At 39.0% G+C, this 14332-nt stretch overlaps 1 protein-coding gene across 1 annotated transcript in view; it reads left to right on the top strand.

Annotated features, from left to right (window-relative positions):
• The first annotated feature begins 480 nt into the window (after window positions 1-480).
• LOC145995367 (zwei Ig domain protein zig-8-like) overlaps window positions 481-14332 on the top strand; it is a 112270-nt gene continuing 98418 nt past the window's right edge. Inside the window, exons 1-2 of the mRNA XM_083131973.1 lie at window positions 481-496; window positions 6584-6774. Of these exons, the coding sequence (XP_082988099.1) occupies window positions 481-496; window positions 6584-6774 (207 nt within the window). The remainder of the gene's footprint in view (window positions 497-6583; window positions 6775-14332) is intronic.

Raw genomic sequence — 14332 nt, forward strand, 5'->3', positions numbered from 1 at the left:
CGACAATGGCCATGTCATGTCACAGCTGGTGTCACCGAAGGGTGATGCCTTTTGGACGCGACAACGGTACGCTGGTTTCGTGCAGGATGCTGGCCAGGAGACAAGGGAAATTCTACGACGAGACCCAAGATCCAGAAGGATCCACCACGAAATAAGTTGACCTTTTGCCTTTCAGATAATTTAGAGAATAAACATTTAAAAGTAAAATATGTTCATTATTATTAAAATTCAACTCTACACCGCATGAAACTAAATAGAAACATAATTGCATAGAATAATCTATAATTTTCTGCCTTAGAGCAGTTTACGTGCTTTGCCTGAACATATCCGTTTTATATTTTCTTTATTTTCTGTCGCTGTGATCGAGGTGTCCCGGGTTCGGTACCCGGCGGAGGCACACAGTGGTTCGGATCGCACTGTAACTTCATTGATTTGTTTGACGTTACTTCGCTTTTCTTCCACTTTTTGGTAATTGCGGAAATGAGGGTGAATGATGGTAAGATGAACTGGAAGGAGGGACAATCACAAAGACATACGGACAGCACAAAACACGAACCCCATGGATGATTATACTAGGCGTGAGTCCAAACGCCAGAGTCTTGCTACTCTGCAAAATGCAGTTCAGGGTGTACTACGTGAAAGTGAGTACTCCCCTCTGTAAACTGTACTCCTAGACCTGATTAGCCTATATGTACGTTAAGTGCACATAAGTGGACTTAAGGTGACTAAATAAAACTGAAGAAATGAAAGGACAGTCGTAAAGGAGAATATACAAGGCACAGAATAGGATAAGGATTGATGATGAATCGTATTGCAGAATGACCGACCCAGTTTTTGAATTCTAAAAGAAACAATCGTACTTCGTACATTCGTCTAGGAGCACCCAAATGCGTTCAAAAGTCATCCGTGACTTCAAAGAAAGAAATCAGAGCTAAATGGGTCCACAACGTGTTAATCTGACCGCTATAACATGGACTGCTGCTGAAAAATATTTTTCAAATTCCTTAGAGATTTACTGAAATGACCGTCTATCTATCTTCATACGTTACTACTTTTCTTCGAACGTTGCTCATAAATTAATATATAATAGTAAAATATTTTTATTAGTATCAAGAACTGATCAAAGAAACTTTACATTCGTTCAATAATTTCTACCCACGGCGTCAACAGGAGAGGCAATGACAGATGAGGAGACTGAGTTCGAAGTAAATATGAAAAAAATAAGTGATTCGAGATACAGTTTCAGGACAGATAGAATGTAAATGATCAAAAGTGTACCACTACACACTTGATCATTCAGAGCTCTAATCGTGAGGAATTATAGTTGCCAAGCAACAAAAGATGAAGACCGACATCTGGATAAGAGATATACAAATACATGAATTCGTGATGAAAGAAGCCAACGAAAAGGATAAAATGAGAATGGAAAAATATAATTTGCCATGGATTGAATGCCAGACTTATTTCAGGGAACACTCCTTCATAATTTGCAAATGGGACATATCTGTAGGAATACAAAGTTTTTCAGGATTATCGTTTGATGGTAAAAGAAATGTAGGAAAGCCAAGACGAATATGGAAGGATGATCTGTAAAAAGGTAAATCCACTGTACCATGTCGTGAAACCGTGTGAAGGGGGCGGGGGGCGTGTGGAGTAGGGTTTCAACAATTATTTCTCTCGGAAATTTTAGAAGTTGTGATCAGCACACGCTTCAGAGGCTGGGTGAACCCCAGAGACACTACATGCAAGAATATTGCTGGAAACATCCCACCAAGGGTCTCCTGCGTGGCAGTCAGACACCCTATCTTCAGGGTTGAGAACGGAAATTAGCAAGGAAGGTTGAGAGTGGACTAATCTTGTCCAGTATGGAGGCAGATGGAAGACTTCTTATGCTGCGCCATTAATCTTTCGAATCAGTCAACTTTTAACATTTGACTACTTATTTCATTTACTTTGTTTCTTTTTTGGATATGTTTCTTTGTTCATTAATAGCCATTCTTTTGGCCAAACGTATTCTGTATTTAGATACCATGAGAGTAAAGATGTCTTAAAGGATTCGTATTTTGATTAAAATTTGTACTTTTCTACATTTAGTTACCAAATTCTCCATATGGATGGTTCCATCTAATCCACTACTACAGCAGAGTTTCCACCTTCTGCCTCTCTCTTTCCGATGGCATATCAGCCCCAGATGTTTTCCTCTCCGTTCTTTTCGCTGGCAGATGTAATTCCGCCGAGCCTTTGTTCTCAACTTTTCCTTTGCAATACCTTATTTATTTTGCATGAGGTAAGAGACTCATTTTCTGTCTTTTAAATCTCCGCCCCCTCTTGCATAAGTGACAAGCACTTAAACTCTTTCCACCTCTCTCCTTCCAACGTAAATGCCGGTATTGAGAAGCTAGCGTTCTCACTTAAAACGAAGGAACTTTTCTTACGAACACTTTGTATCGTGATTAGGTTCTGAAATATTCGGAAGATTTTCCCTTTAACCTTAACATGCCCACCAGGGCATTAGTGAAATATTGAATATTTCGATAACAATACAAATCTTAAGAACTCCGGAAAGGTTCGTTACTAAATTAGTTCCTTTCATGCACGAACCTGAGCAGTTTCCAAGGGAAGCTTTGATCGCGTATGTACCAGCTTTGAAGTGACTAGAGTATATATTGGACGTAAATGTCGTTGCCAAAATCAGGATTGTTCAGAAAGTAACGTGTTTCTTTGTTTAGGAGTTTGAAATCATGTTGATAACTCAAGCTGGAAAGATTTCCATTAAGGATGGGAAGAATGTGAACCGAAAAAAAATATCCCTTTATGGAAGAAAGTAACGTGAACTGAAACAAGTTTCATTCGTAAGGAAGAAAAATGAACTGAAAGAAGTTTTTTTTTTATAAGGAAAGAAGTGAACTGAAGCAAACTTCTTTGGTAAGGAACAATGTGAACTGAAATAAGTTTCTTTCGTAAGGTAAGGAAGCAAGTAACTTGAAGCAATTTCATTTGGTAATGAAAGAGGTTCTTTTTATAATGAAGGAAGTGAACTGAAACAAATTTGTTTAGTAAGAAAGAAAATGAACTGAAACAAGTTTTTCTGGTAAGGAAAGAAGTGAACTGAATCAAATTCCTTTGGCAAGGAAGATTGTGAACTGAAATAAGTTTATTTTGGTAAGAAATGAACGTGTTCTAAAGCCCGTTCTATTTGTAAGGAAGGAATGACATGAAAAAAATTCCTTTCTTAAGGAGAAAAGTTCTTTTGATAATGAAGTGGAGTGAAACATATTTCTTTAGGAAGAAAACTGAAATCAGTTCTTTTGATAAGGAAAGAAGTTCTATCAGTAAGAAGGATAGTGAACTGAAACTAGTTTCTTTAGTAAGAAAAGAAACGTGACCTGATACCAGTTCTTTTGTTAAAAGAAGTTGCAAGTGAGCTAAAACAAGTTTCTTTAGTAAGGAATGAACGTGAAATGAAATCAGTTCTTTTGTTAAGGCAAGAAGAAGAAAGGAAATGAACTTAAACAAGTTTATTTAGTAAGGAAAGGAACGTGAACTAGAACCAGTTCTTTTTGGAAATGAAGTAATGTTAAACTGAATACAATTTGGGAAGGGAGAGAGGAACGTGGACTAAAATTAGTTACTTCAAGTAAGCATTTCAAAAATGGCGGGAAATGAACGAGAGCCAGCTCATGAACTTTCGAAGTTCTGTATCTTTTCAGAAATCTACTCCACAAAGGTTGAAAGAAAAGCCCAACCACGGCGTGGTATTTCGTCTTTAATGCATTATCCAGAGCAGTAAAATCGATTCTTTTTATATATAAGGGTTCGGTCTTTCCAAGCAAGGCGGTTGTCTTCGGTTCCTTCGAGAAAGGCCCTCAATGAGAGTGATTGACGATTCAGGAAAGCATCCTTTCTCCATCTTTTGAAATTTATCACATGAATTCTTTCCTTTCTCCCCTTCCTCCTCCTACTTTCTTCTTCGCGGGCGTTATCTCTCTCATTCCTTTCCTGTGGGTTGGCTCGTTAATATTTCTCCACCGAAGATCAGAGAGCCTCTCGTTTCTTTGTGTGCTTATCTGTTGTGCTAATTTTTCTTCCTTCACTCCTGGCAAATGAAATTCCGCTTTTCTCTTCCCGCTCAGTAGATGGAATGTTGCAATCAGTAATCTTCATTCCTTGCCTGCTTTTATCTGTCCTTCCACCAGGCGAAAGTCGTGCTTAGTTCCTACACTAAACACGTCCGAATTTCCTCGATGTATTTTCTCCGATTGTGTTCTTATTAGGTGTTTCTTAAAAGGATCTTGCTTAGTTTCTATCTCAAATATGTCCGAATATTATTGGTGCATTTCCTTTGATTGTACTGTTATTGGCTGTTTCTAGCAAGGACCGTGCTTAGTTTATACCTCAAATAAGTGCGAATATTCTTGATGCATATCCTGCGATTGTATTGCTATTAGCTGTTTCTTAAAAGAATCGTGCTTAGTTTATACCCTAAACATGTCCGAATGTTCTTGGTGAATTTCTTACGATTGTGTTGCTATCAGATGTTTCTTAAACGGGTCGTGCTTAGGTTTTACCCCAAACATGTACGAATATTATTGATGCATTTCCTTAGATTGTGATGCTACTGGCTGCTTCTTTAAAGGATCGTACTTAGTTTCTTCATCAAACATATCCGAATGCTCTTGCTGCATTTCTTCCGATTGTGTTGCTATTTGGTGTTTCTAAAAAGGATCGTGAATATTTCAGAACCTCCTTTCCTTTAGCTAGTGGAAATAGTCAATGTAATTCAATAGAAAATGAATTATGCAGAAGTAGCCGAGTGAGCCATTTTATGTGAAAAACGGCGGGGATGATAAACATCGATGATTTTCTTACTATATAAACACCTAACTATTGTAGGTAAATAAAGAAGTCGTATGTTCAGATTCCGCTGTTAACCATCTTGATTGTGGTTTCCTGTTGTTGTTCTCATTCCCTCCAGTCGAATATTTGGATCAAATGTGCCTCCCACTAAAGTCGGTGACACATTTTCCCCTTAAAAGGTAGCAATATAGGGGATTGTTATCAACAAAATATTTATGTAGGGTGTGAGTGCAATAACAAGGAAAATATAATTTAGTGAAAATGTTACAGAGGATTCAATAGTATTCACTTGCTAACAGTATGAAGGTAAGTGGAACAGTATAACGTCTTTTAAAAATATGTTCTGTGAAAGATTGTACGCTTTGTTTATTCGTTGCTTGAGATAAATCGTCGTCCTAGTACTATTCTAATAAATCTCTTGTAACAACTTAATGTACACTAAATCTCCAAGGCTATCCTTTATTAAAGGGCGAGGTTCAGCATGCGGCTGTTCTACCATCTAACCCCGATGGATACATATACATACTAAATACATTCTACATACTAAATGTTTGTACAATAACAAACAAAGAAGAAAGGTAGAAACATAAAGAAGACACAAAAAGAACAAATACAAAATTGAGAACAAAGGCTCGTCTACACACTAAGAGAAAAAAAGGAAAACAAATACACAAATTAATTGACACAATTGTGCTTGGTGTGATATCGTCAAGGGTTGGCAACATGTAAGATGGAAAACAAAATGAAAATGAAAATACTTGTTTTTATAAAGTTGGTTCAGAAGTGAGAGCTATTATTCGTGAGTGCTGGAACACAGATATTGTTCAATTAACAATATATTTTTCAGTTTGTCTTTGAACTTGTTGCGATTAGTGAGGGACGTCATGGAAGGAGGAAGTTCATTCCACGCTCTTGCAGCTGAATATGTGAATGATGATTCGAAAAGCAGTAGTGTGTGCTTTGGAAGCTCAAGTTTCGATTTTCCCCTTGTTTTATAATCATGTATTTCACTTCTGAATTTTAATTTCTGGAATAGGTTTTTGGGTGTTTTGGTTTGTGAAGGATTATGAAGAAAACGACACAGATGTAATTTTCGGCGTCTGGCAATGTTCAACATTTTGTTTGCGTTTAGGATTGGGAGGATATGATCGTATTTCCTTATATTGTACATGAAACGGAAACATGAATTTTGGACTTTCTGAATTTTGATTGTTTCGAACGGATAGGTTTGGTCTGTAAATTAAGTCGCAATAGTCCAGTATAGGAAATATATGCTATAGGCTATATACCCTCTACACATTAAATGACAATCCGTATTTCCATCCATCCAAACAGACTTTCAGAACGGCATTCTTGATATATGTAAATATATATTGTGTGTGTGTGTGTCTTGTTATTTTTGACAGTTTATATCCTGATATAAAATTGATTTATTCTGTATTCATGATTTTAAAAATAAATAAAAATGAACGCTCGTTCAGATTATCAATTAGACGAATAAATGCTTCTGGATTACAAAGTTTATGTTTTTATGTATATTTTATAAACATTAAATATATGGTAGCTGAGAATACATAAGAGAGGAACGGTGCTCTGCCCCCCTTTGGGATATTTTTTAGGAAAGAACGTGCTTTGCGTAGCTCTAAGATATTAAGAATTTCTATTTGCTATTACAATGTCCCTTTTTGGGAGTGATAGTTAATTTTCCCCATTCTTCTCTTTCAAGGGTCTTCGTACGTGAGCGGAGGGTACAACTCAGGGGCTGCCTACAACTCGTTGCAAGCGCCTGCGTCACCACCTCCATCTATCGGGCGAAATGAACCTTACTTCGATCCTGCCACGCCCCGCAATGTTACAGCGCTGGTCGGCAAGTCGGCGTATCTGAGCTGCAAGGTCCGGAACCTGGGCAACAAAACGGTAAGTGCAGGGTTGCTGGTTGGGGCTTTGTTCTCACGGATTATGAGAAGAAAGTGTCCGTTTTCTAATAAATGTACCCATTGACAGTCCCCTATGGTCGGCGGTTACCAAACTGTGGTCCGCGAACAACTTGGATGCGGCCCGCTAATGTACCCATCGTTCTTCCCACTGCCCCCAGTTTGCCGGCCCCCGTGGCGGAGTGGTTAGCACATCGCGCTACGACGCCAGGGGTCCCGGGTTCGAATTCCGACCTGGGCATGGATGTTTGCGAGTGTCCATTCATCAATTTCATCACATCATCACTCATCCCTATCTTCGCAAATTAGCCAAAACTGGCACAAAAACCGAAGTAAAATAAAGCAATCCCAAAAATCAATCAACTGCTCCCCGTTTATACCGGACATTGCTTACTACAGATTATTCCAATCCTACAACTGACATAAAATGAATATCTCTACGCCATTTCCAGGGTTCAGTTGTGATATACATTTACATGGAGTAAGAAATCAAATACGATGGATGCTTCTACCAGACATCCGATCGGGACAACCGCAGCCAATAGGCGGCGCTACTGTAGCCACGTAAGGCTGCCGAGCTCCCAGTAGCCATCACGTCAACAATGCGGTAATTGAAAGGTCAAAGGATGAAGCCAGGTAAATCAACACTCTTGAAACTCGAGAAAAATAAAATTTTAATTAAAAAACGTTACCGAACATGAAAATGAAAAGGAAAAAAGTCCTCATGTTTTGATGAATGCAGTATAAAACGAAATGTTGTAAAGTCCAGCATAACATGAACATGGAAGGAAATGACGTCTCTATCTCGCTTACGACAGAAAATTGACTTACCTGTTTTTATCCCTCAGACCTTTCAATTGAGCTTCGGAATTGGGATGGTTCTATTTTCTTTAAAATGCATATCCTTACTCCATTTATCCTTTACCTTATGAGATATGTACGAAATCTCTTTGCATTGATGTACGATGCACATCACAATTTTCTTTCATGACTGCTGTCACAGTTTAAAAAATTCCTCTTGGCGATGGAAAATCCAATCCTATGACATTGGGGAGCACCAAGTGACAGATTTGCTTGGACTCAATCATACTCAGTTGTTTTTTCGTGACGTCACTACTAATATGGTTCATTGTTCTCACGATGCAGACTCAACACCAAAATGTTTATGACTCCCGCCGGCAATCAACACTAGACCAGTTCCACCAAAGGCAATAGCGACGAACATTTGCAACGCAGGGGGCATGTATATAGAAAAAAAGTCGTTTTATTCCCTAGTGTGTATCCAAACAGGTCTCATGATTCATAATTTTTATTGATTTTTATAAACACTTAGGTTATATTTGCCCGTCACGCAATACGTGGATAAGCCCTTTAACTAAGACAAAATTGAAGACAGGCTCCTAACAATAATATAAATTATGTCTGTTGAAATATTCCTTGCTCAATTTTCAAAACTGATTCATTCATTCAATACTTATCCAATAACTAAAACTATACTGTCTCTCTGCCGACACCCGTGGCGGAGTGGTTAGTACATCGCGCTACGAAGCCAGGGGTTCCGGGTTCGAATCCCTGCCTGGGCATGGATGTTTGTGAGTGTCAATTCATCACATCATCACTTATCCCCATCTTCGCAAGCTAGCCAAAAGTGGCACAAGAAGCGAAGTAAAATGAAGCAAATCAATCGATCGATTGGATCTCTGAGATCTAAAATACCATACCTGGGTTAAAAGCTGAGGCTGTAAAGAGGCAATCAGCACACACAAGGACAAACGCAGGCGACACGACTCCGCAGAGGATTATCCTGGCCGTGGATCCAGGTGCCAGAGCCTTGTTACCATGCAAGAAGCTGTTACCCGGGTGTACAGTACCACGCAAAAGTGAGGTTGACTTATGGGTGTCTTACCAGCACCCCTTCATAATCTTCAGTGTGAAGAGCGAGGGGGTTGAGACATAGAAACTGATGTACGCAAACATCCAGAAATGTGGGCGTCATCACATTCATGTTCCTTGACGTGGTAGGATCGATAGTGATAGTAATGGACCGTGCCTGCGCGAGCGTCAACTTTCTTTTTGCAGAACTGATATTAAATTTTCCATCGGCAATCGAATTACACTGGTTGGAATCCTAAAATTGCCTCGGAGTAATACAATTTCTCCAATTCCGCGCACACACTTTTGATGAAGTTAGCTTACGGTCGTGGGGCACAGGGTCGACCTGGCAGACGTAGACACCGTGCCGCTTGTGAGAAATATTCGAGTTGGAAACTTTTCCTTGGTGTTTTAATTTTATGGGTTGACGATGTTATTTCCAAGTTGAATACTTGCAATCAGTTTTAATTATACTCTTCGTTAATATCCTGTTCTCGTTGATTCTTACGACATACGTAGGTACTGTAGCCCTGCCGCATCATACGCGGATTTTGTTTTCACGGTTTCATGTATCCGTGGTTCACCACTGCTTCCGTAAGACAGTGACGAACGAAAAAATACCCACCGGCAATAGGAATGGGACACACAGATCCTGAAATACTTATTTATTTATCCCAATCTTCAATTAGACAGGAAAATAATGAATTGTAACTATAGTGTAAAATTAAGTTGGAGTTGAACGGCATTGGGAGTGTCACTATTCATCTTAGCGACCTCGAAAACTATGGATTCTACGCTAATATCGGTCGTTTTCGATTATTTTTACATATCACCCCCTTCCCACCCCCACCCCTAGTGGTGCCAGGGGTGTCTTACCTCACAGTATTTCTTTCCAGATTGTAAGTCTTGAAATTGCTCGAGGATAGCAATATCACACCTTCTGTGTAAGCAACCAACTTCGCCGTGCTGTGTTGCAGGAAGCATAACTTGCAGGATATGACACGAAAATGCCACGCAACAAATGCTATTTTATGTCCCTTCCCATCCCTACCACTAGGGGTGCTAGGGTGTCTTACCCCCACAGTATTTCTTTGGAGATTGCAAGTGATACGTGCACCAAGTTTGGTTGAAATCGCTCCAGGTGTTATTGTTGAGATATTGCTGAACAAACAAACACACGCATATACACATATACACACATACATCCATTTTTAGATATATATAGATTTGCAATTAAACTCCACTCGTCGCCGTAGAGTTAGGCAACACGCATAACTCCTTGCATGGGATCACATGTTTCAGGATTTAGGCACAGGTCATTTTTGTTGACTGTACGTTCATGTGCATTTAAGGTAAAGCTACCTCCTGCACATTGAAACATGCCGCCAAGGCAAATGTAGGGGTGTTGAGGCAGGGCTCCACACATTCACAATCTCTCTGAAGGGTGGTTTAAGGCTATCTTTCTGACGGTTGGAGCCAATCTCCGCCCACCTAATGGCGACACCTCTGAACTAGACACTCGTGATTACAATGTGCTAGTGTTACGCACCGCGATAAGGGAATCACTAGAGAAAATTTCAGTTCATGATTGCCTGAACCTGTATAGGTTACTGATCACTAGGGCTCGGAAGTTGAGGAAAAAAACCTTTTTTTCCCTAGTGTCCGACGACGAGGCCCAACATAATATATGTTCATTTTGGGTCATTGTAGGCCAGAAAAAGGTGGGTTTTATTTGTCCTTTTTTGCCTTTTTCGGCGTTTTTTTGCTTATTGGTACTTTTTTAGCCTTTTTTTAGGTCTTAACGGCTTTTTTTCCCAACTTCCCCTTCTTTCGACTACGTTTTTACTACCCATTCTCACTTCGAATCGTCATCAGTTCATCACCTCTTAAACATCCTTTCTGTAGTAAAGAAGTAATAAAAGATAGAAAGAAATATATTTGGTTAGGCCAAACATGATTTTTCAAATTATGTTAATCTAAAAAATATATAATGTCTGAAAGAAGATGCATTTCATTCATATAGTTTTCTCGCACTGTGTGTTCCATATCACCAGAATTTTGTATTTTTTATTCATTAAATGTGTAGCCTAATTAAAACTGAAGCTATTAATTAATTTGGACCATATTTATGCGTCCTTTTTCCGTTTTTAGGTCCTTTTTTAAAATATTTTTAGGTCTTTTTATAGGTCTTTTTTTGGCAATTTATAGGTCTTCAACTTCCGAGTCCTAATGATCACCTTAGTTACATTCCTGGTGGACTGTTCGTAAAGTGGACATAAAAAGGAGATTTACTGCATTTTCCCCAACAGATTTTACTTACGAGCTAAACTTCGCAATGGTGTTGATGTTATGCCTATATCTCTCTCATCATATTGGCAAATTTCTTGTCACGTTTGTGTTTTTAAATCTTCAACAGTACACGATGCCACAAGAGGCTCCTGATAGGTTGACGAGATGCCGTGATGTTGAACATTTGGCTTTGTCTATTGGTAGCCATAAGAGAGATAGAGAATCGTCCTAACTATCGGTGCAGAGTTAAGCATAAAGGATCTTTATTGCTTTATGTTGGATGACTTTATTGTTGTGGATGCGCTTTAGATTTGCTGGTACTTTGAACGAGTTAAATTAGTGTATGCTGGTACCGTAGTTAGCAGTGAGGCCTCCGATGGGCCTGGTAAGTGGTATATTAAAACGTATTGGTATTTTAAGTTCACTTTACGCTCAGATAGACTAATCGGAACTGGGCCTACAGTTTAAAGTGGGATCCAAATCACTGTGCAATGTTCCTCCACCAGGTATCAAACCCGGAACACCTTAAATACAAGGCTACGACGTTACCACTACGTCATCGGGGAGGCCTATATAATATATGTATTATATATATATATTATCCGGCGTTGCCCGGGTATTTATTTATCTCAATCTTGTATTAGACAGGAAAATAATGAATTCTAACTATAGTGTAAAATGTAACTAATTTTAAATGTGATCGTGAATGTCGCCAATTTGATTAGCCACTCCGAAAACTATGGATTTGACACTAATCTAGGTCATTTGTGGAATTTTATTTTTCACCCCCTCTCACCCCCATGCCGATAGGTGACGAACTTGGTATTTGGAGTGTCACAAAAACTATGGATTCCATTCGCAACACAGCCTGAATATTAGAAAACCCGAGAAATACTATCGTTGTGCGGATTGCCATAGAGTCACGGATGTTTGTTTGTGCGGAATTTAATATCGGTGGTTCTCGATTATTTTTACATGTCACCCATTTCCACCCCACCCCTAGGGGTGCCAGGGGTGTCTTACCCCAACAGTATTTCTTTCCAGATTGCAAGTGATACGTGTACCAACTTTGGTTGAAATTGCTCCAGGCGTTCGAGAGTTATGCCAGAACAAACAAATATATATATATATATACACACACACACACACATACATCCATTTTTATACTATATAGAGAGATAATAACAATAATATAGCGTATTGGATCAATCCGATAGCCGTTTGTATACCTATCGCTGTTAATCGAAGGCAGCGTGCAAATTAAACTTTGAAGGGAGAGTGTCTCCTGTTGTTATATCAAGTTCAAGCAGGAACAGGTTTTATCAGCCAGGTTAAGTCGTTGTTAGCGTCCAACGTTTCGAGCGCATACATTGCTCTCAGCATCAGAGAATCATCGCGCAAATTAACGTGGATGGTAACCGGAGAATACATGTTCGAGTCTCGTTGCCAGGAAAGCTACAATTCCTCAGAAAGCAGGAAGTGCATTTATTTTAACAAAAATACACTTCTCTGTGTATCCCTCTCTATTTATAAAATCCGCACTATTACTATGGCAACATATTATAGATCTCCGTTGTTCCAATAGGTATTAATTATTTTGCTAAATTTTACTAATGTCTTGTTTTAACATCATAGATAATCCCAACCCTTTCTGTGATTCGGCTCTAGGTGTACAACTTGGGACTTTGAAACTTTACCCTTCCGAGATGTTTCCTTGAAAAGCACCAGCTCCAAGAGAGTAATCAGAGTTCTATGTATAGATACTAAACTTGCGGTCGCCATGGTAACGAGTGAAAAATAGCAAGCAGTGCAGCGTCAAGACTTAGTCACAAGAAGAAACGTATCGAAGACAAAAATATATCCTGGAGTTTCTCGTGTTTCGTACTCGCGACATACCCCTGCCACTCGTTAAGAGTTTTTGTGCGTGTGTGTGTTCCTTTCCCTAGGAGAAATTCCATCCGATAGCTTCCAATTACACGCATGATTTTGTCCTTACTCCCCTTTCCTTTCATCTGAAGCTCCTGTTTGTCAAGAGCGTGTGGAGTCGAAGCAATTGGCTTTTCCTAAAACCGAGTCTTGGGAGTTTCTATGTCGGAGAGGTAAAGAGCTCCCCCAGGAAATCATGTATGTTGTGCCGGACTGCTTGGAAGAGGTAAAGGGGTTTTAAAGAGGAGTTTTTCTTAGAGCGACGCTTTTATTCAATGCAATCTCCCTGCGCTATGCATCAATTGTTGGGTCTAGGCCAAATTTCCGGCTTCAATTTCGCCGACCGAAACAAGGATTTGTGTTGCTCTTCTGGCTCTTTTCCTCAGTAAGGAATTTCAGGACGAAGTTCCTGAATACAAAATTTTCAATTTATTGTTTTTGGTGCGCCAACGCAGATGACTCCGTTACAATCTACATCCCCCAGTGACTTGCGATTCTTGTACATCTTCTCGTAAAATTTGGCCTGTTTTGGCAAACAAATGCTTTCTCTTTAAGTAAACTTTATGCCCAGATAAGCTAATCGGGACTGAAGCTACAGTTTTAAGTGGGACGTGAAGCATTGTGCAATGTGCCTCGACTATGAATCGATCCAGGAACTTGTTTAGTACAAGGGGACGACGTTAGCCACTTTCTGCTGATGTGCTCTCGTAGACGCTGTAAAGCAAACATGTCTAACCCACGCATGCCTGTGAGAAGCTCGATAGTGCCTTTCATTGTTCGAAACTGGGTATTGATACTTATGCGACTATTGCCTCCTAATGAAACTCAGTCGCCAAATTACAGTACAATACCAATGTATGAAAAACATAAACATTATTTTTCTCTCTGATAGTAATTTGGAATTATTAAAAAAGTAAAATTAATAGGATTTCCCACTTTTTCCCTCTGTTTTGATGTTTACAAAAATAAACAATGTAATGTAATTTCGTTGTCAAAAAAATTAATATTTGTAAAATACAGGGTGGTCCAAGAAGATGTTACAACTTATATGGGAGGTTGAGTTATTATGTATATCTTGTCATTATTTTATATTTGATTTGTGAAATACAGTTTTTGATGTTTTGCCTAAGCTCCATCATTGATTCAGTGAACACCTTCAACCTGGGCACCACTCTCCTCTAGACTCAACCGTGCCATAACTATCTGCAATGACAGCAAATAACACAAAATATAAACATAATATCAATAACTCAACCTCCCATATAAGTGATAACATCAATTATTATCAATAACTCAACCTTCCATATAAGTGATAACTTCAATAAATATCAATAACTCAACCTCCCATATAAGTGGTAACATCAATAAATATCAATAACTCAACCTCCCATATAAGTGATAACATCAATTATTATCAATAACTCAACCTCCCATATAAGTGATAACATCAATAA

Source organism: Lepisma saccharinum, chromosome 11, assembly GCF_977018435.1.
Source record: "Lepisma saccharinum chromosome 11, izLepSacc3.1, whole genome shotgun sequence".
Classification (NCBI taxonomy): domain Eukaryota; kingdom Metazoa; phylum Arthropoda; class Insecta; order Zygentoma; family Lepismatidae; genus Lepisma; species Lepisma saccharinum.